We start from the raw sequence: 22,101 nt of genomic DNA, 5'->3' as shown, positions 1-22,101 counted from the left end.
AATATAGCTACAAATTTAGTGTGCAGATAGTTCAGTTCTCAGCCCCCTTTTGATTATCATAGTTCTTAACTGCAACAGAAATTTCAGACTTATTGCCTTTGGGAGCCATTATATGCCAATGACTTTGTTCTCATAATGGAATTTAGAGTAGAATTAGGGAAGAAATTCCAAGTATAAAATGAACATGCCAGCCAACAGACGTACACAGCAACTCGCCCAGGTTTTTATACAGTACTGTTTGTGAATCATTTCACTGTCATTTTCACATCTAGTATACAACCTGCAGGTCACACTATCTCTCGCCACCAATGCCACCACTATATTGATGTCTCTCCACTGTCACTATCTTAAGTTGGCTGAACTGAATACAAACAAAGTCTCAACAAGCAGAAAAAACACATCTTCCAGCAATGCAACTGTTATTTTTGCTTGTAACATCAGCTAGAAAAAATTCAACAGCCACTTCCAGCCACCATTTATTGAGTGACCAAAGCATTCAGTTTTCATCCACATGCTGACAGAACAGAACTGATTCTTCTGCCATTTTGCTGATTTTCTACATGGTGTCAACACCGATAAGAGAGAAAAAAGAAACACACACTCACATACGTTAGCGCACACACACATTGATAATTTGGTTTTCCTTGTTTCATTTTTTTCTCTCCTTATTTCATTCCTTTTCCCTTTTCAGAGCGATGAAGGTGGGTACAAAAAAAAAAAAAGAAAATATTTTTTCTCTCTGCACACAGTACACGATTAATAAAATTGTTCTCACAATTTTTTTTCTTTTGTCCTTTTGTACACACACACACACACAAGTCCACAAACATTTTGTCGGTTTGCTAGTTGTTTGATCTCGATTTTATTTGTTCATTTCTCGTCATTTTGCTTCCATTCATTTACCTTTCTCTGTGACAGGCATCTCAAACAAACATGTCCGTTCCATGCGACTCTGTAGTTTGCACAAGTAGAAGCCCATTTTGCGGCTCATGGTTTTTCTCCCATTCAGCAGTTACACCTCCTCTATTGTAGCTTGCCTCTTCAACTCGCCACATCTGCTAGAGATCTCATTACATATGCGTCTGTCAAGGCGGAAATTCTTCGCAACACTCTGTCAGAAGAAAGATTTAATGAGCTAATGGCAGACGAGCAGCTAGGAGACAGGACTCTGTCACAATTCTTGCGTTGCTTGAGGGAGTTAAGTGGGAACTCCGCAGACGTGCCTCTGCTTCGTAAAATATTCTTCTCTAGGTTGCCTGCCAAAATTCAGCCCTTAAGTCCAACACTGTGGACCAAATTGCCACAACGGCAGATAAAATTTTGGAATTTTCTGGCCAGCCATCAGCGTGTGCATTTGCACCAAGACAGCCTCTTCTCTGTCACATGACACTATATCAGACAAAATAGATGCGCTGACACGACGCATGGACGAGCTTTGCCGGGAAAATAGGCGTCATTCACGTAGTTAGAGTCGCTCTGCTTCTCGTGCCTCTCTTGCCTCTGGGCCTCATTCTGGGCTGTGCTGGTACCATTCCAAATTTGCTGATAAAGCACACAAGTGCATCCAGCCATGCAGTTTCAAACTTTCGGAAAACTAAATTCGGAGAAGTTGAGCATGGCACCTTCTTACTTTTCTCTTCCTATTAATCGTGCATTCTTTGTCAAAGATCTGGTGTCGAAGAAATTCTTCGTGGTAGACACCGGTTCTTGTTGTAGCATTTGGCCTCTTCGTCTCACTGCAGACAAGCCTAAGCGTTCTTCCATTGTTTGGCATGCCATTGACTCGTCTCCCATAACTACCTTCGGTCAGATTTCTCTGCACCTCAATATTAATCTTCGTTGAGATTTTCAATGGGTTTTCGTCGTCGCTGACATACCGCATCCTATTCTCAGTGCTGATTTCTTGGATCATTTTAATCTATTGGTAGATGTCAGGCATCGGAGGCTTCTCAACAGTATTACGTTGCTCTCCATGCCAACAAGAGGTTCTACCAAAATCGGTTCTTAGCCTGACACTTTTTGTTGCCACCTCTGGAGACGCCTTTCATTCTCTTTTGGCTTCATTTCCGGAACTAGTGGACATTACTTTGCAGCTGGCAAAGACTGCCCACTCAACCCTTCATTTTGTCACCACCACTGGGCCGCCTGTTTTTTGCGCCCATAGCGCCTTGCACCTGACCAAGTTTGAGCACATGCTCCAACTTAGCCTGATACGCCCTCCACCAGCCCATGGGCATCTCTCCTTCACTTGGCGTGAAAAGGAGAGTCTGATTTTCGCCCGGTAGGAGATTATCGACGCCTCAATGCAGTAACGATACCAGATCACTACCCAATAAGAAATCTTCAGGATTTTTCAACGAATCTTCATGGCTGTACCATTTTTTCAAAAGTCGATCTTACCCAGCCGATGTTCCAAAAACTGCTATTACCACCCCTTTTGGGTGCTTTGAGTTTTTATACATGAGTTTCGGTTTACAGAATGCTACCAGCACGTTCCAGCGTTTCATTGATGAAGTTGTCCGCAGTCTTGATTTCGTGTTTGCTTATGTTGATGAAATACTCATTGCGAGTGACACCCGTGAAAATCATCTCTGGCACCTGTCTCAGCTCTTTCAGTGTCTTCGTGCCTATAGTATATGCATAAATCCCGACAAATGTGTTTTCGGACAATCTTCTCTAGATTTCCTAGGTCATCATATTGATTTGAGTGGAATCAGACCTCTGTCGTCAAACGTCGATGCCATTCAACGCATCGCACCTCCTACTTCCTTGTGCCAGCTCAAGCATTATCTAGAGATGGTCAATTTCTATAGACGTTTCATTCCCGGTTGTGCAGATAAGCTACTTCCTCTCACCAAGCTATTAAAGGACACCCCTAGAAAGGACGGTCAAGTCACCTTCTCCGTTGAGGCACTGACAGCTTTTGAGTCCATCAAGAAGGATTTAGCTTCTGTTCCTTTGCTTGCACATCCGGTTCCTGATGCTTCTCTCTCTTTAACTGTAGATGCATCGAACATGGCGATTGGCGCTGTGCTGCAACACACAGTGGATGATCGTACTCAACTTGGCTTTCTTTTCTCGCCAACTGTAACCAGCTGAGCGACGATACAGCACTTTTGATCGTGAGCTCCTAGCGGTCTATCTATCGGATCGTCATTTCCAGCATCAACTCAAAGGTCGAGATTTTATGATCTATACTGATCACAAGCCTCTTACATTTGCCCTGTCATCTAAAACGGACAAACTCTCGGCTTGTGCTTTCCGTCACTTGGATTTTATTTCACAATTTACCAGTGACATTTGTCATATACTTGGGAAAGAGAATGTTCCTGCTGACACACTTTCTCGCCTTCCAGTCTTTCGTCTCCTGTTGCAATTGACTTAACTGCCATTTCGCAAGAGCAATGTTAGACTTAACTTCACCTAAGTTCTCCTGTTGCCTGTTTTCCTATCTTCCACTTCCATCAGCTGAAGGTACTATTCTTTGTGATATTTCCACTGGTTCTCCCAGGCCACTCATGCTTGAGAATCATCAACGCTCAGTGTTTGAGGCACTGCACTCCTTATCGCATCCTGGCATCGCTGCTACCCTTAAACTTATCACTACTCGTTTTTTCTGGCCGAATATGTGTCGCACTATTACCTCTTGGACACGCGCTTGCTCCAAGTCCCAACGGTCCAAGATTCAACGCACGTTCGTGTTCTGCTTGGACACTTTCTTTATATGGAGGCCCATTTTCACCATGTCCACATTGATCTGGTTGGACCATGGCCTGTGAGTCGCAGGTTTTCTTATCTTTTAACCTGTGTCGATCGCTTCTCCTGTTGGCCAGAAGCCATTCCAATAGCAGATATTTCTGCTGAATCTGTTGCTCGAGCTTTTGTTTCTAACTGGATTTCCTGTTTCGGAGTTCCATCCAGGTTAACTACTGATCGTGGATGTCAGTTGAAGTTTCGTTATTTCATGAATTGTCACGTATTCTAGGTGTGCATCACATTCACACTACCAGTTATCATCCAGCTTCTAATGGATTAGTTAAACGGTTCCATAGACAGCTCAAGGCCACTCTTCGTGCCTCTGCAGATCCACAGTCTTGGACTGAATTTCTGCCAATTGTGCTTCTTGGTTGTCGTACTGCTGTCAAGGCAGACCTGGGTTTTTCTTCTGCAGAGCTACTGTATGGTACCACACTGGCATTGCCTGGTACGATGTTGGTGCCAGACACTTCACAGCTCCATGATCTGGCATCTTATGTCACCAGACTTTGTTCTATTTTTCAAATCTTCCGCCCATGGTTTCCAGGGAACAATCTCAACCCTCTCATGTTCCACCATATATGGACTCTTGGTCGCATGTTTTTGTTCGAGACAACTCTGTCAAGGGACCTCTTGTTTCTCCTTATAAAGGACCTTTCTGTGTGCTTTCTCGCTCACCCAAAGTTTTCACCATCGAGATGAATGGTCGTATGGAGACTGCTTCTGTGGACCGACTAAAAAAAGCATATTTTGAGGTGTCTACATCTTTCGATGACACTGCTGCCACACCCACCTGTGCACCTTTGACAACACATTCACCTACACAGGCACCTTTGCCTCTACCAATGCCTACAACGCCACCTTCATCGTCAAAAAGTACCCTGAGCAAACCTTATGTTACCAGATCAGGCAGAACTGTTCACTGGCCCAAGAAACTTTCGAAAACAATTTATATTTGACATTCTCTTTTTCTCCTGGTCTATTTCATGTTTTACTTTTGGACATTTTGTTAAGAAAAAAACAACTTTGTGTATGTTATTTTTTTTTGCATTCACAGTTATGCATTGTAGTGACGCCATTTTGGAAATCTTCAGCACATATGCGCAGAGTTGGACTCTTCTGGGAGGCCTGCCGCAAGTTCCCTCATGCACATGCGCAGAAAACTAGCAGCAGCAAAATTTCTCATGTATCAGTCTCGAATGCTGACAGCCGAGCAGGACGGACATGTGTTAGCAGCTCTCTCAAGCCACACCTTGTGGCGTTGCTACGCTATGCTTGAACGGACAGGATTTGGCTCACTCCACTTGACTACTGCAACGAGCTCCTAGGCTGCCAATTCGCCCTGAAGAAGAATGTATATATTGCGAATACAAAAATAAAATATTTTAATCGGAAGTCTTGACTCTTTCCTTCGATTAATATTTTAATGTAAAGGATGAGAGCTGCACCCATCCAGTGTTACAGACCTTTCATCCTGTTACAAGTAACTTCTCTTGAAAATGGATAAAATTTGGCATTGTGATGTTATCAAGTACCTGTAGAAAAAGGGCTTAGCACCCCCAAGGACATTCATGTTTACATTGCTGACATGGTTGCTACATTAAGGGATTATGCTCCATCTTTATCAACTTTGCAAAAGTGGGTAGCCTAATTTAGGACAGGAATGGAGAGTCTTGAAGATGACCCAAGGTCTGGCTGTCTTGCAACTGCTGCCACCAAGGAAAACATTGATTGTGTTCACCACATGGTGATGGATGAAAGGAGATTGACTATAAATAAAATAGCCAATTCTATTGGCATATTCCGTGAGAGAGTTGAGAATATTTTGCACAATGAACTTGGTATGATGAAAGTTTCTGCTTGGTAGGTGCCATGTCTCCTGATACCTAATCAAAAGCTCACCAGGCTGATAACATCCTAATAAAATCTGACGAATGTTTGAAGCAGATCCAGCTAGTTTCTTTGAACATTTCCTAACCCTAAGATGAATGTTGGGTTCATCACTTTGAACCAGAGACAAAGAGATAATCCATTCAAAGGAAACACCCCTCTTCACTAGCTCCAAAGGATGCCAAGGTTGTGTCATCTGCAGAGAAGGTGATGGCCTCAATTTTGGGGGATGCAAAAGGCATTGTGTTTATTGATTATTTTCAGAAGGGCCACACCATCAATAGACAGTGCTATGCCAACTTGCTGTGGCAGTTATGAAAGGACCAATTCCCTGGAAAACTGACAAAAGGGTTTATGTTTCATCAAGATAATGTCCCAGCACAGAAGTCCTTGGTTTCAATGGCTAGTGTGCATGACTGTGACTTTGAACTAGCTGATCACCCTCCATATTCTTCTGATTTGGCCCCATCTGACTATTATCTTTTCCCCAATGTGAAAAAAACACTTGGCTGGGAACCAGTATCACAGTAATGTCTTACAGCTGTTGATGACTTTTTTGATTAACAGGATGAAAGCTTCTTCAGCAATGGGATCCAAGTACTGCAACACTGATGGTAGAAGTGTGTGGACTGCAGGTGGAGACTATGTTGAAAACTAGACCTTATTTGGTTGCATTCCATGGGAGTAATCTTGGTTAGCCTATGAACTTTTCAGTCAACCCTCGTATATTTAAATGTGAAGTATTTATGTAGTTTTCTTTTGGCCAGCTGCTGTAATCCTAATACTCATTAAGTATTGCATACAACGTCAGTCTGTCTAATGTGGTAATTTAAAAACAGTGGTTAGTCTGTTTGCTCCAAACAGAGAGAATGTAGAAACTCATTGCTACAATATATATGGTTCAGGGACTTTACACATCAGTAAAAACTTGGGATTATTTCAGTTGATGATGCTTTTTTTAAATTTAATTTTTGTTTTATATAATCACAAGAAACATTACAAACAATTTTTATTAAATGCTATGTACAACTTGTGTACCATGTAAATATTATAAAAACAAAGGAACTATTTCTGTAACTAAATATTACATATTCTGACAATCTCTGTAGCTGTTTTTTTTTTTTGCTCATTCTTTCAATAACTTGTGATGAGTCTCAGCTATAAAAATACGAATACTTCAAACATTGACAGCATTTATATATATTTTGAGTTTTTAGAGTTAAATGTTGTAAAGACTAAAAGTAGGATATCTAGTGGAGACATGTTAGGTATAATGTTGCTTAATCTCAGATGAAATTTTATTAACCTAGCATATTCTAATTTTACCTTGAAAATATGTATTTTGAACTACATTATACACCTTGTTTCTTTCAGTAAGATTGAACTGCTTTTTATTGGCTGTTAATCATCATCATCATCATCATTTAATGTCTGTTGTCTATGTTGACATGGGTTGGATAATTTGACTGGGCTGGCACACTGGAAAGCTGTGCCAGGATCCAGTGTGATTTAGCATGGTTTTCTATGGCTGGATGCCCTTCCTAACGCCAGCCACTATGAGAGTGTCATGGGTGCTTTTACGTGCCACCAGCACAGGTGCCATTTGCATGATACCAGTATCTTCAATGACTTTCTTGGCTTGATGGGTCTTCTTCTCAAGCACAACATAATGCCAAAGGTTTTGGTCATTGCCTCTGTGAAGCCTAACATATGAAAGGAGTTCAGCCACTTTGCCTCCATGAGGCCCAACACTCAAAAGGATCACTTTGCCTCCATGATGCCCAACACTCAAAAGGAACTCAGCCACCTTGCCTCCGTGAGGCCCAACACTTGAAAGGAACTCAGCCACTTTGCCTCTATGAGGCCCAGTGCTCGAAAGGAATTCAGTCACTTGCCTCCGACAGGCCCCAATTTTATTCTAACCATCACATCGAGTCTCTAAGTCAAGTGACGTAACTCTATGCCACTCCATTTTCCACTTCACAGTTGTTGGTGCTACAAAGGACATTAAACTATAAAAAAGGATTTAACAAATAAACCAGTTTGTAAACGATAGCATCATTGGATACAATTGCACAACAGACCAATCACTAATTTAATGCAAGAAGTACATGGGAGAGGAGTATCTATACTGCTTAAGTTTAATAGAGTGTGAGGGTTGTGTTCAAATGCACCAGTTTTTTAGTCAATTGCTAAAAATTATAAATTTAGGCACTGTTATGGCTAATCATGTGGCTTTGAATTCATTTTTTTTGCTCTAGTCCCTGTTTGACCATTGTGTTGTGTTTAAAACAGGTAGCTCGGTGTGTGTTGCATAATTGATTATGTTCTATACTTGTCACTGCTTGACCAAATCAGTCTCCGTTGACTTTCTGACCGATCAGTGTGCACTTATGAACTGTAGAATAAAACAATAAATTACTTTAAAAACAGGTATGGGTTGGTAACAGGAAAAGCACCTAACTGTAAAAACCTATCTCTGAATAACCCACTATGTCACCCATGCTACCAAGGAAAAAGGATGCTAGACAAACTAGAATATACACATGTACACACATGACAGGCCTTGGTACAGTTTTCATCTACCAAATCTAATTTACTGGACATTAGGTAACCCAAAGCTGTTATAGAAGATATTAGCCCAAGTTGCAGTGCAATTGAACTCAGACTTTTATGGCTGTAAAGTAAAATCTCAAAAAAAATAAGTTAGATAATGTAGTTCTAGTACATGATACCAACTAAAAAGACTGGGTAGGAACGTGAACTTGATCATAGAATATGTTTGAAGCTATCCTACATTTACATATATTCAAGAATATATTTACATATATTCAAGTTGATATATTTGTTTATTTACTGACTGATTTTTTTTTCTTTTTCAGATTTACCTAAAATGGCACTTCCCCCCTGTCATGTAATGTGTCAGTTTTATGTTCAAGATGGTGAACTATCTTGTCAGATGTATCAACGATCAGCAGATATGGTTTGTAGCCTTGAAAAAATTGTTTCCTTTTCATAGAAGTTTGTAGCTGTTAAAAGTATTTCTGTAGGGTAGTCAAGTGCAAACTCGATTGTGTGGATAAGAAACTTGCATGTGATCTTCGGTTCAGCCCCAATGCATGGCACTTTAAGATAGAGTTCTATAGCCCTGTGCTGATAAAAGCTTTCTGAATTGATTTGATAGAGGGAAACTGAATGACGATTATTGTGTGTGTCCATCTAGTCTTGATTTCACACGATGGCTGTAAACAAGAATAACCATCAAATGAATGATATTGTTCATTTTTAGTGGGCATTAAGTGATGATGGTGTGAATAATTTTGAAGATACATCTAACATACCACTCTGTTCAATTGTGTCATCTGGTGTTTGGATGTCTTTAGGGAAGTTCACTTTGTTCCAGTACACAACCCAAACTAGTTTCCCTCCCACTCATGTTTTCTCTGCTCTGACTGGGCATCATTATCACCAGCTGCTGAGAGCCTTAAAATAGGTTGAACACTGCACTTCTTACTCTATTAACAAAATATAAACTAAGTTGTGTAAATTGATTCTAACAAAAATAGCTTTCACCTCTTCTTTTTTTCTTTTCATATGTATTAGGTCCCGGGTTGAGTCGGGGTTAACCACTAAATAAGGTACTCAATACATAGCAGAGTAAATTAATTTATTTTATAGAAGGAGCTTCTACATGACTAGAACTGTTTCATTCCAATGAAATCATCAGGAAGCTTGCTGTCAAAATAAGTTTTGGCATTTATACATTTAGGCAGATTTAATGGGGTGGTGGTGGGGGACTTTTTGGGGTAAGCAGGGCACAAACTGTCTTTCTTAGGGGAGTGGTCAAAAGGATCAGTGATAAAGTAGATAAATGAATAAATAGAATAATAGAATAGAGTTTTAGGTAAATAAGAAGACTATCGCTTATATATATATATATATATATATATATATATATTTATTATATAGAAGGAGCTTCTACTGGACTAGAACTGTTTCATTCAAGAGAAATCATCAGGAAGCTAGTTAACAAGAATTGTATTGGCATTTATACATTTAGGCAGGTTTAAAGGGGTGGTGGTGGGGGACTTTTTTGGGGGTAGGCATAGCGCAAAAATATCATACTTAGGGGAGTGGTCAAGGAGTGAGTGGTAAATTAGATAAAAGAATAAATAAAAGAATAAAAAAATAAATAGAAGAATAGAGTTTTAGGTAAATAAGGAGATTCTCACTTATACATATACACATATGTATATATATACACACACACACACATACATACACACATATATATACATACATATATATACACATATATATATATATACATATATATATATACACACATACATGTATATATACACACACGCCCACACATACACACACATATATACATACACACATGCACACACATGTCCATATATACACACATATATATATATATATATATATATATATATACATATGTGTACCTATACATACCTACACATACACACATATACATACACATACAAACCCATTCCCTTATTTTAATTTTATTATCTTCATTTATTACTTTTGTTATCTTTGACCGCGGTCACAAGCATCTTGGCTATCGTCCCCCTGGGGACGACAGCAAGTCCATTTATCTTTCTACTCGAACACAAGCACTCACTCACGCACGCACACTCATTCGCACGCACACTCATTCGCACACACACTCACTCATTCGTACACTCATACACATACACGCACGCACGCGTTATATTCATACATACATACATCTACATACATTCACATATATACACATACGTACGCGTACCTACAGATTCATGTCTACACGCTTACACATACATACCTCAATACACCCACAGAAGACTAGTCCATACATATACACCAATAAATATATATACACATATACATATACCCATATATATATATATATATTATATATATATATATACACACAGACATAGACATACATGCATACACAAATAATAAATACATATACATGCAAATACCCATACTTACACATACATATACGCGTACATGTACATATACATACAGATACACATATACACACACACACACATATATATATATATATATATACATATACATAAAACACACAAGCGTACATATATATATCTATAGACCTATACATACATACATACAAACACATAGATCCACGCACATAAGCACATACAAATATATATCCATATATATATATATACATATATATATGTATAAGGGTGAAAAGGAACACACAAGTTGATATATATGAAAAAACAAGTCAAAATAGAAAATGCTAAAATAATTTTATAAAGAACATTTCAGTACCGGTTTCGGTCATTTTGAGACCTTTTCAACTGTAACGATTAAATAATTAAATTTAGAAAAATTAGAAGAAAAGTTTTTTTAAAGGAATATTTGTATAGTGTTCAGATATAAGTGGTCAGAGAAAGGCAGAATGCCACTTATATCTGAACACTATACAAATATTCCTTTAAAAAAACTTTTCTTCTAATTTTTCTAAATTTAATTATAGTGACCACTCTCTTATATTTATTTTATATATATATATATATATATATATATATATATATGGGTATATAAGTATTCAGGTGTTTGTGTGTATATATATATATCTATGTTTTGGTGGGTATATATACTCATAATTCAAAGAGAAGTTGCAGAAACTTCAGTTATTCATTCCTAAGAATTGCCTAAATTTCCACCATCTTACTGTTAACCACCAAAGACATTATGTTGATCCAAACACGAACCAATACTCAAACAATTGAAAGAACCTGGTTGGATTCAAAAAGTCGTATTTTGCCAAAAAATGAGTGGAGTGAACCACCAAAGAATCTTCCGATCTCACCTTGTATATTTCTGTTGGCTACAGATGAGGAAGAGTTCTGAAGACATTTTTTCCTGTATTTTTAGCAAACATCTGTTTGCTCAATCCATTGATAAAATTATTTTGATAATAATAAAACCATGTTTCATTTATGTTTTAGTAAATAATAATAATAAGAAACCAAGAATAAACAATATAATAATTAAAAACAAGCATGTAGGTTACACGCCAAAACAAATTAGATCGCATAGATCACACGCCAAAGTAGTACTAACACGAAGTAAACTAAAAAGTAACATCAATTATTCGCCCTTCAATTTGTAGATAACATGCCAAAGTAGCCTCCACTGTTGTGTCTATATTTTTCAGTGGCAGAAACGTTAGCATGCTGGGCAAAATGCATAGCCGTATTTCGTCTGCCATTATGTTCTGAGTTCAAATTCCGCCGAGATCAACTTTGCCTTTCATCCTTTCGGGGTCGATAAATTAAGTACCAGTTACACACTGGGGTTAATATAATCAAGTTAATCCGTTTGTTTGTCCCCTCTGTGTTTAGCCCCTTGTGGGTAGTAAAGAAATATATATTTTTCAGTGGAGGTAATTAGAATGCCTATTTTGGTTGCAGACCTGGTTGAGTGGTTAAAAGTTTGCTTCAGTATCCTGAGTTTCCTGGTTCTCTCCCACTTGCATGGCATCTTGGGCAGGTGTCTATTACTATAACCTTTGGCGAGTGCAAGTAATGGGAATAAAACTGTGTGGAAACCCAACAGATGTATTGAACCTGTAAATCAACGGTTCAGCTTTGTTGTACACAATGATATGTTGAAGTTACATGTATCTGTGGAATACTCAGTCATTTATGTTAATTGATCAAATGTGTTGGTCAATGGATTAAACAACTGGATGATGATTGTAGGAATCAATGGAGGGGGCCATCAATATTTTTCTCTTAGTATTTAAATCATCAGTGTAAGAAGTTCAGTTATTGTAAAACTTCATCCTCCTTCGATGAGCTGTAGCTTTCTAATGGTCTGTGTTTTGAGAAACATACCTCTTTGCTTGGGACACAGTATAACAGTAATATAAGTAGCTAACACTTCAGGCTGTTGTTTTTAACATACTAATCAACTGTGATTCATATTTATTTCTACTACACATCTGTATTCCTGAGGTGTGGGCTACGTTATCTTGGGGGTGTAAAATTGTGTGTGCTGTTTCGTGTTTTATTTTAGTGTTTTGTTTGTTTAGAGCAATGTCACTAGTATTATTTTGTTAAGTGTAATTGGTATGTTATAGTATTGAGAGATGTTGATGTAGTGTATATCATAGTATTTGTGGTGTTTATATACAGTTCATACAGTGTGGATTTTATTAGATGTCAGTTATATGGAGTATGTGTTGCTGATGTTTTAGTGTATTAATGTAAAAGTATATGTTGTGTTATTATATTGGATGGTGATTGTGTAAAGTGAAGGCACATGGCCTAGTTATTAGGGTGTTGGTTCATGATCAGAGGTACATTGTGTTCTTCATCAATGTACTTCACATTGCTCCTGTCTACTCAGCTGAAAATGAGTATCAGACAAGTGCTGGTGCAGCCCTCTTTCTCCCTCCAGCTGTCACACTCTATATGCCACTAGGTCAAAGAATAAGAGAGACAGGGGTGTCTGTATCTGCTCACAACTACATAGATACCTAAAACAATTAGTGAAAGTACGATACGTTACCAAGTCATACTTATTCATGGGTGATCGCTAGCTTATGGTATAGAGTATGTGCTGTTTGATTGGCATTATGTGTTTAAGTTTTTGGCAATGATTGTATGGAGTATGTGTCAAGTGATGACTATTGAGTGTATATACTGTGGGTTTTAGTATCCAGGAGAGGGATGATAGTGATTATGTTGTGTGTGAGTTGTGTAAATCTTTATAACCAATCTTACAAGCACAAGACAAAAATATCTGTTGGGTTATATTTTATTCATGAATCTGTCATGGGTTTCCATGTGAAGAATCTATAATTGAGTTATTTACTGTATTCTTTATTTCCTTTGTCAGGGTCTTGGAGTTCCTTTCAATGTTGCCAGCTACTCATTACTGGTTTATATGATTGCTCACATTACAGGTTTGAAGGTGAGAAATAATATTGTTTAATTGATGTGTGTATGTACCCTTCTACAGTATTTATTTATATCTTACTAACCTACTGAAATTTCTTTAAGCACTGTCTATTGAGGTTGACTTTTTTTTAGTTTAACTGCTTTATTATTTGCTAACAGGTTATTAATGATGTGAAGAAACTTTTTAGGCCTTAAAAATGACTGCCTCTTTTTGTTCCAGCAGTTTCTGGTTGCAGAATTGTCATTAACTGTTGTTTTAATCTTACTGTTATCATATCAGATAAATGCCATCTATTTAGTTTCATTGCAACTTAGTCATTGCTCCAGTACTCAGTTTTCAGACAAGAGTTGTTGCCCCATCACTAATCAGATACTTTGACAGCATCTGTACTTCTTAGCATGTGTTTCCTTGGAGGCTGACCTGCTGTAGTATATCTAGATGCAGTCAGTAATATCACACTGATATACACGATTAGGAGTAGGTTCAGTATGCATCTCTTTTTCAATTTCATCTGAAAATTGAAAAACACCAAATGATTGAAACCAGTTAAAGAATATGATGACCTCCATCAGATAGAGTTGGATTCTGTATCTTCACCTTTATGTTGTACATCTAGCTGTTGAAACCATACCAAAGCAGGCCTCTGGCTCTTTGTTTCCTGTCAAGCTATCCAACCCATGTCAATGTGTGTGTGTACACAGATGGTAAACAATAATGATGTATGCAGTCAAACATAATTATGTGTATGTACAAAACATTGATTTCTGTCAAACACCTCTTAGAGAGATTGAAGGGCTGATTAAAGTTACATGTAGATTGTGAGTAGTGAGACACTGAGGATGGCAATTGAGCCTGGGTGTTGATCGGGAGTGGTAGATAAATCAGAATCGAGTTGTATGGAGTTTTCTAATTGGTGTGTGTGTATACAGAGGAACAACAAAATGCCAAAATTAAAAAGTAATGGTCTAACACTGCTTTCTTTTACTGTCAACTGATCATTATCATCATCATCATCATTTAACATCCGTTGTCCATGCTGAGGGGCTGCATTAAACTCCAGTCTGATTTGGTATGATTTCTATGGCTGGATGCCCTTCCTAACGCCAACCAATCTGAGAGTGTAATGAGTGCTTTTTACATGCCACTGACATTGGTGCCAGTTGTGTGATACCAGTATCTGTTACAGCTGTGGTTTCACTTGGCTCGATGGGTCTTCTTTTCAAGTACAGCATATTGCCAAATATTGGGGTCTGGTGCAGCCTTCTGGCTTCCCAGACCCCAGTTGAACCGTCCAACTCATGCCAGCATGGAAAACGGATGTTAAACGATGATGATGATGATGTCTCAGTCATTTGTCATTGTCTCTGCGAGGTCACCAGCATCAGCCACATTGCCTCCCTGAGGCCAAATGCTTGAAAGGTGCTTTTTACATGCCACTAGCATGGGTGCCAGTTACTTGATACCAGCATTGGCCACAACTACGATTTCTCTTGGCTTGATAGGTCTTCTCAAGCATGGCCTATTACCAAAGGTCTTGGTCACTAATCATTGGTTCTGTGAGGCTCAACATTTGAACATCATGGTTCACCACCTTGTCCCATGTCTTTTCGGGTCTACCACTACCACAGGTTCCCTCTATCATTGGACTTTCTTTACACAGCTGTCCTTATCCATACACATCACATGACCATACCAGTGGAGTTGTCTCTCTTACATACCACATCTGATGCCCACCTTTTCTCTCTCAATGTTTACACTCTGATGATGATTATTATGATGCTGAAAATGATGATGTTCTTGTTTCTTTTTTATAGCCTGGAGACTTCATCCATACGTTAGGAGATGCACATGTTTATGTGAACCATGTTGAACCATTAAAAGAACAGGTGGAATATTTAATATTTTATTTATTTATTTATTTATTTATTTTGGCATTCTTTGACTGAAATATTCTTCAGGTTGAATTATGAGTTTCAGCTTTTAAATGTTAGTGCTGGATATTTTTGTTACAACCTTTTGGAGATGGGATCTGATATATATATATATATATATATACTAGCAGTGCTCCCCATTATTGATCAGGTAATTTACTCTTTCTTGGGTGACACATTCAAAGTGTTATTGTGTATATATAGATATTTACTCCTCCTGTATGTGTGTATTTTATAAGAAAAAAAATAACATGTAATAATTGAAGTAGAAAAAAGAGCAATTTCATACACAAACTTCTGCTTGTTTATTATATGACAATAATAAGTGAGTTGTATGTTATTTTATATATCAAAATAGTAATGGCAATTATACACAAGGCTTTGGTTGGCACGTAACTATAATGAAAGAAAATTGCCCAATGTGCTGCACAGTGGGACTTAACCCAAGCTTCTCAACCACACAGCCATGCCTATAAAATGGAGATACATTATGGATAATATACTCCTTGATACAACATGCTCAAAAAGATGGGATGTTTATGGCAAGAATACCTTTAATTTTAATATTTACTTGAGCAACACAACAACTAACAACGCTACACCATACAGGGTGTTTCAGAATTAACTATCTGTTTCAATGAAATTGAGCAAATTAAAAAAAAAAAAACTAACAGAATTCTATGTTTATTACCAAAACAAATAGCTTTATAAGTCTTATATCAAACTTTTATTAAAAATTTTCAACATGTCAGTGTCTCTACATATTTCATATTTCTCCTTAGCATTGTGAAACACATATTGAAGCATTTCAGGAGTTAGTTCCTGCACTGCTAACAGAATGTGTTCTTTAAGATCAGCTAAATGATTGTTCTATCATGGGGATGGATAAAGAAAGTGATTGCTGCCAAATTGATAACAAAGCTGTCTTGGACAAATAAGAAGGGCCCAATATGCATGAAAATAATATTATAGGCATAATTCAAAATTTATACACTTTTAACACATTAAACAAGATATAAACATAGATAAAAGTGAGTTTTAAAAATATGCATCCGATTTCACTCAAATCATCATTAATTCTGGGACACCCTGTATTTACTCATGCAACTAAATGGGAGGGAACAGGGGTGGGGTAATTGCAGATGGTGAGTGTAGCTTCCGGAAGTGGTCACTTGGTCAAACTGAACTAGCTGTGACTCACAACAGCAGTTTGTCTTTTTGCATTATATAGTTCAGACACGGATGATATAGAAAGCAGACATGCTGTGTTGCGCAGGATTGGAAATATGAAACATCAACAGGAGAATGGATGAATGGGGTTGTTGTGCCTTTAGCCAGCTGTGCACATGCGCACATGGCCCTGGTGGTGCATGGGATGGTAACATGAAGCATCAACAGGGCAATTTTAATGTTCTTCTCATTTCCTCTGTCAAATTGGACAAAAAGGTTTTCATGAAATATTACATGCTACTTATAATGCATAAGTAGTGTCAATATTTTTATCATCGGAAAATGGACTAAAACAAAGATAAAACCCAGTGCAGTTTACACAAATCTGATTAATCTGCATTTCTGTGGGGCCCATAGTCGGCGTCGGAGATTTTTTTTAGTCAACAGCAATTCGAGGAGCCTGATTAATGTTTGTTGCAAATTTGGAGGAAAGCGACTGGATACTCTTGAAGTTACGAGCCTTAATGCTGCAAAGATGCTTAAAAAATGTGATTTATCTGCCCCTGGGCCCATATTAGGCAAGAAGTTAAAAACCTTTTTGGCCCATAACACTCCATGGGCCCTGTGTAAAGCATGTGTAAAATTTCATTAAAACTGGTTGGGTTGATCTCAAGTTATAACGACATGACAAACTCAGACAGGCACATGTCCTGTGTTTTATATATATAGTTAATCATCTATCGCTCCCAATGCTCTCAGATATCTAACATAACATGAAACCCCTCTCCCTGAGCCACTCATATCTCCCCTTCAATTACTACAGTTATCTCTACTCCATCTACCCATACATTATAAAAATTTTTCCATCCTCTCTACCCTCTCATCCAGTCAGTTATCTCGGCCCTTTGACATCTCATCTGTGAGGCTCAACATCTGAAGGTCATTTCCTACTTTGTCCCATGTCTTCCTTGTTCTATCTCTTCCACAGGTTCCCTCCACAATTAGAGATTAGTACTTCTTTATGCAGATGTAATCATCACATGACCATACCAACACAGTCTTCTCTCTTGCACATTGCATCTGACGCCTCTTGTACCCAATTTTTCTCCTTGTCATACATGCTCATACACATTGCACATCCAGCAGAGCATACTGATGTCATTTCTTTCAAGCTTTTGTATGTCGTTTGCAGTCACTGCCATGTAACATAGCTGTCTATATAAAGGCAGCATAAAATCTGCCTTTCAATGTGAAAGACCCTTTGTTGCCAACAAAAGTAATATCTCTCTCAACTTTGCCTGTTCTGGGGACTTTCTCCACTGCTAATTCAGTCACTTAAGTAAAGGAAACTACTACCTCTAAGGATCCTCCTGGACATTTGAGGAAGTCTTTTTCCCCTCACATTATTAGTGTTTATTGTGCTTGCACATCTGTCTCACACAAAAACTACTTTATCTGTTAATGTTCCTATGATTCCACTGCACCTCTTGTGTCCATAACTTATACTGTGTATACGTTATGGAATTTCTACGCACATCTCTACGTATCAGGCAGGACCATTTCCTTAAATTTGTTTGTAATTTGCTTTCCTGCTTACTAGTACTTTAGTCTTTGCTAAATTAAGGCCCTTTACTTCCAAGCCTGAAATTTCTTCTCTAATTCTAGTAGAGATTCAGCTATAAGAACAAAGTTATCTGCATAGAGGAGTTCTCTAGGGCAGCTAGTTTGAAATTCCTCTGTTATGCCGAGGAGAACTATGATAAACAAGAGGGGACTGAGAACTGCTCCTTGAACTCCTACATTGCTATATTCATGATCAACTTTCACCTTACTGACAGTATCTCCTGTACATGGCTTAGATAGCTCTCACCAGCCATTCATATATCCCTAGCTTCCATGTTGACCACCAGATGAAGGACTGAAGGACACTGTCAAAGGCTTTCCCCCTCTCAACAAAAGCCATGTACAGAGGTTTTTCACTAAGTGCTTCTTCTGCAGTTCCAGCTGCGTTACTAGGAATATAAACACCAGTGGTGCTTCTCTCTGGTATAAAACCAAACTGCATTTCAGTTTAATACTGTTCCTAACTAGTTAAGCTATGACTCTTTCTGTAACTTTCATGACTCAGTCCAGCAATTCAATACCTCTGTAATTTCTTCTGTCTAAGGTATCACCTTTAGCTTTGTAGCAGTTCACTATAACGCTGCTACACCAGTCATTGGACATGGCTCTTTCCTACACAACCTGTTTAACTAGGTGGTTGACTAGGGCATACTGTTAATAAAAGTGTCTTGAGGAAAAAGTTGGGCATAAGAGGCATCTGATGTGGTGTGCAAGAGAGACAACTGCACTGGTATGGTCATGTGATGCGTATGGATGAGGACAGCTGTCTGAAGAAGTGCCAATCTTTAACAGTGGAGGGAACCTGTGGAAGAGGTAAACCCAGGAAGAATGTTGGGTCTCACAGAGGCAGTGATAAGTGACAGAGACTTTTGGCGATATGCTGTACTTGAAAAGACCCATCAAGCCAAATGAAATCATAGTTGTGGCCATGCCGTGCTGGTGGCATGTAAAAAGCACCCTTCTAACATTGGACCTCACAGAGGCAGTGACAAATGACCGAGACCTATGCCAATATACCATGCTTGAGAAGACTTGTCGAGCCAAGTGAGGTCATAGTCATGGCCAATACTGGTGTTACATAACTGGCACCCATGCTGGTGGCATGTAAAAAGCACCCACTATACTCTTGGAGTGGTTGGCATTAGGAAGGGCATCCAGCTGTAGAAACCATAGCAAATCAGGTTGGAACCTGGTGCAGCTTACCAGTCAAATCGTATAACCCCTGCCAGCATGGATAACGGACATTAAATGATGATGATCTTGGCAGTGATTCTTGATGGGTCAGGGGCTTTCTCTGTCTTCATATACCTAACTACTTTATCTATCATGCTTCTCTCAACTTGAATAGTTGGCCCCTCTGTTGAGTTCACAGTAGGATGACTTCCTTCTCCCATGCATTCTTCACGTTCAGCAGCCTGTGACCATGTCTCTCTCTTAGAAATTATTGTGAGAAAGGCAGAACTGGTAGAGCACTCTTGTTAGGTCACTTTTGGTTCTGAGTTCAAATCCTGCAAAGATCAGTTATACTGAAATTCTTTCTGAAGTTGATAAAATGAGCACAGTAAGTTGTGAGTGCCTGTATAATTTACCATACTACTTCTTCAAAAATTGTGATCCCATGTCTAATTTAGTGGTGGTAGTAGCAGCTTAGCCTAACCCTAAAAGACACTGAATTTACACCTAAATTAGAAATAATTATTATTCTGATTCTTTACATTCTGAGTTAAGTCAACTTTGCCTTTCATAATTTCAGGGCCAGTAAAATAAAGTGCCAATTAAATACTGGGGTTCATGGTAATGACCCCTTCCCATCAAAATTGCTAGCCTAGTGCCCAGATCAGAAACTGTTGTTATTATGAGGGCGGTGGATTGGCAGTGTTGGAGAAAATGCTTTGTGATATTTCTTGCAACTGTTTTATGTTCTAAGATCAAATCCCACCAAAGTCAACTTTGCCTTTTGTCCTTTCAAGGTTGATAAAATAAGTACTAGTCAAGTATTGAGGTCAGTAGTATGACCCCTTCCCCTAAAAGCACTGACCTTGTGCCTAAATGACGAACATTATTATTATGAGACTAGTAGTTGTGAAATGAAGATACTGCTGTGTTTAATCCAGTTGACTTTGATTTGTAAAATCTAGATTAATTCCTTCTTCACTGTACAGTAGAAAGGGCATCCAACCGAGGAAAAAATTTTTTTTTAACACAGTGTGTGATCACTATGTTCTTGTCAGTTGTAGAAAATAGAGATAAAACCAGTTTCAGTTATTTTGAAGCATGAAGGTGACTCCAGTTATAGTAGGTGTAGTATGTACTGTGATCCTTATGTTATTCTGACATCTATGTTTAAAATATGTCAAATGCTGATTTTTTTTTATTATATCTTTTAAATAGTTGAAAAGAACCCCACGTGCTCTGCCAAAGCTAAAAATTCAGCGAAGTGTCAGTAACATCGATGACTTCCATGTTGATGATTTTGAAATTATTGGCTATAAGCCATACAGTAAGATAAAGATGGAGATGGCTGTATAGGAAGGATTTGAGAAACCATTTTCAAAAAGCTGTTATTGGGTTCCAAAATCTATCAGTAGATTATGGTTCACAAGAAACATGACATTCTGTAAACAGAAACTTTGGTGCTTACATTTCATTATTTTTTTTTACATCTATTAAAGTCATATACTAGCCTAATATTTGTACTAAGAACTGAAAATTAAATGTGAACAAAAATTCTTGTTTTATACTTTAATTCAAATGACTTCAGTAATGCAAATGATATACACCGTGCCAGTGATTGATGTAACATGAAACATTTTTAGTGTAAATACTATTTGTCTTTTGTATCAAAATTGCATTAATGTCAATGTTTACATTACATTTTATAATGTAACCTATACCTCTACAAAATTTATGTATATACAAAAGTTTTATGTTTATTATTTATTCTGTGAAAAACAATAACTACTTCAGATTTTTTTCAAATTTGATCAAGCTATTATGCTTCTAAAAAAATTCATACAAAATTTTATGCTTCTATATGCTCCCATTCTTAGGAAATGGCTCCTAGAATATTGTAATTTAGGGCTAATTTTAGTACAAAGCTGCACAAAAATAGTCATAAATCTTTCCCTATAATTCCAAAGCTCAGTCTTGTAATGACTGTGCAGAAAGTGCCTAAAAAGGAGTTTGTTTAAATGTCTATAGTGTCTTGTTAATTTTTTTGAAAATTGACAGTATTGCTGAAAAGGTTTAGTATGATGTTGTGCATGTGTTTAAGTACATCATAGCTTTAAAAAGTAGATTCAAAAATGATGTAACAAAAGATTTAGGAACAGACATGATTATACAAACATAAACAAAAACAAATTTTTTTCAATGACTTTACATGTAATTCATAATGAAATTTACAGGTAAGCTGTTGCTCCTGACACAGACAATTTCATCAACACATATATAACTACAAGAGTATTGGGGATTACTGTGACAGGAATAGCAGTTACATGCAGATTGTTGAGGAATTCGGCTTTAGTTGAAGCAGCTTCACACAGACTACTAGACTGATGACTAATATATTGTCCTGTAACATATGCATGCAGTTCATTGATAGCACAACAAAAGTTAATCAGATTAAGCATATTGGATGAAGTCATAGGATTACCTCATTCTGACTTTCTAATAGTGTTTTCTTGACAGAAATATCGGTGTGGTTTGCTATTGCCTTCCCCAACGAGATGGCTGTTGGCTCACAAAGAGCTCATCCACCCTTCTACAG

The 22,101-nt window shown here is 37.9% G+C and overlaps 1 protein-coding gene across 1 annotated transcript in view; it reads left to right on the top strand.

Annotated features, from left to right (window-relative positions):
• Positions 1–21,011, top strand: part of LOC115230618 (thymidylate synthase) — a 29,565-nt gene extending 8,554 nt beyond the window's left edge. The window contains exons 2-5 of the mRNA XM_029800757.2: positions 8,529–8,629; positions 13,546–13,620; positions 15,423–15,494; positions 20,724–21,011. Coding sequence (XP_029656617.2) covers positions 8,529–8,629; positions 13,546–13,620; positions 15,423–15,494; positions 20,724–20,861 — 386 coding nt within the window. The 3' untranslated portion in view covers positions 20,862–21,011. The remainder of the gene's footprint in view (positions 1–8,528; positions 8,630–13,545; positions 13,621–15,422; positions 15,495–20,723) is intronic.
• Positions 21,012–22,101: the final 1,090 nt, after the last annotated feature.

The sequence above is a fragment of the Octopus sinensis genome, unplaced genomic scaffold (assembly GCF_006345805.1).
Source record: "Octopus sinensis unplaced genomic scaffold, ASM634580v1 Contig15930, whole genome shotgun sequence".
NCBI lineage: Eukaryota > Metazoa > Mollusca > Cephalopoda > Octopoda > Octopodidae > Octopus > Octopus sinensis.
The sequence above is the reverse complement of the archived record's forward strand: the minus strand, read 5'-3'. Positions and strand labels throughout refer to the sequence as shown.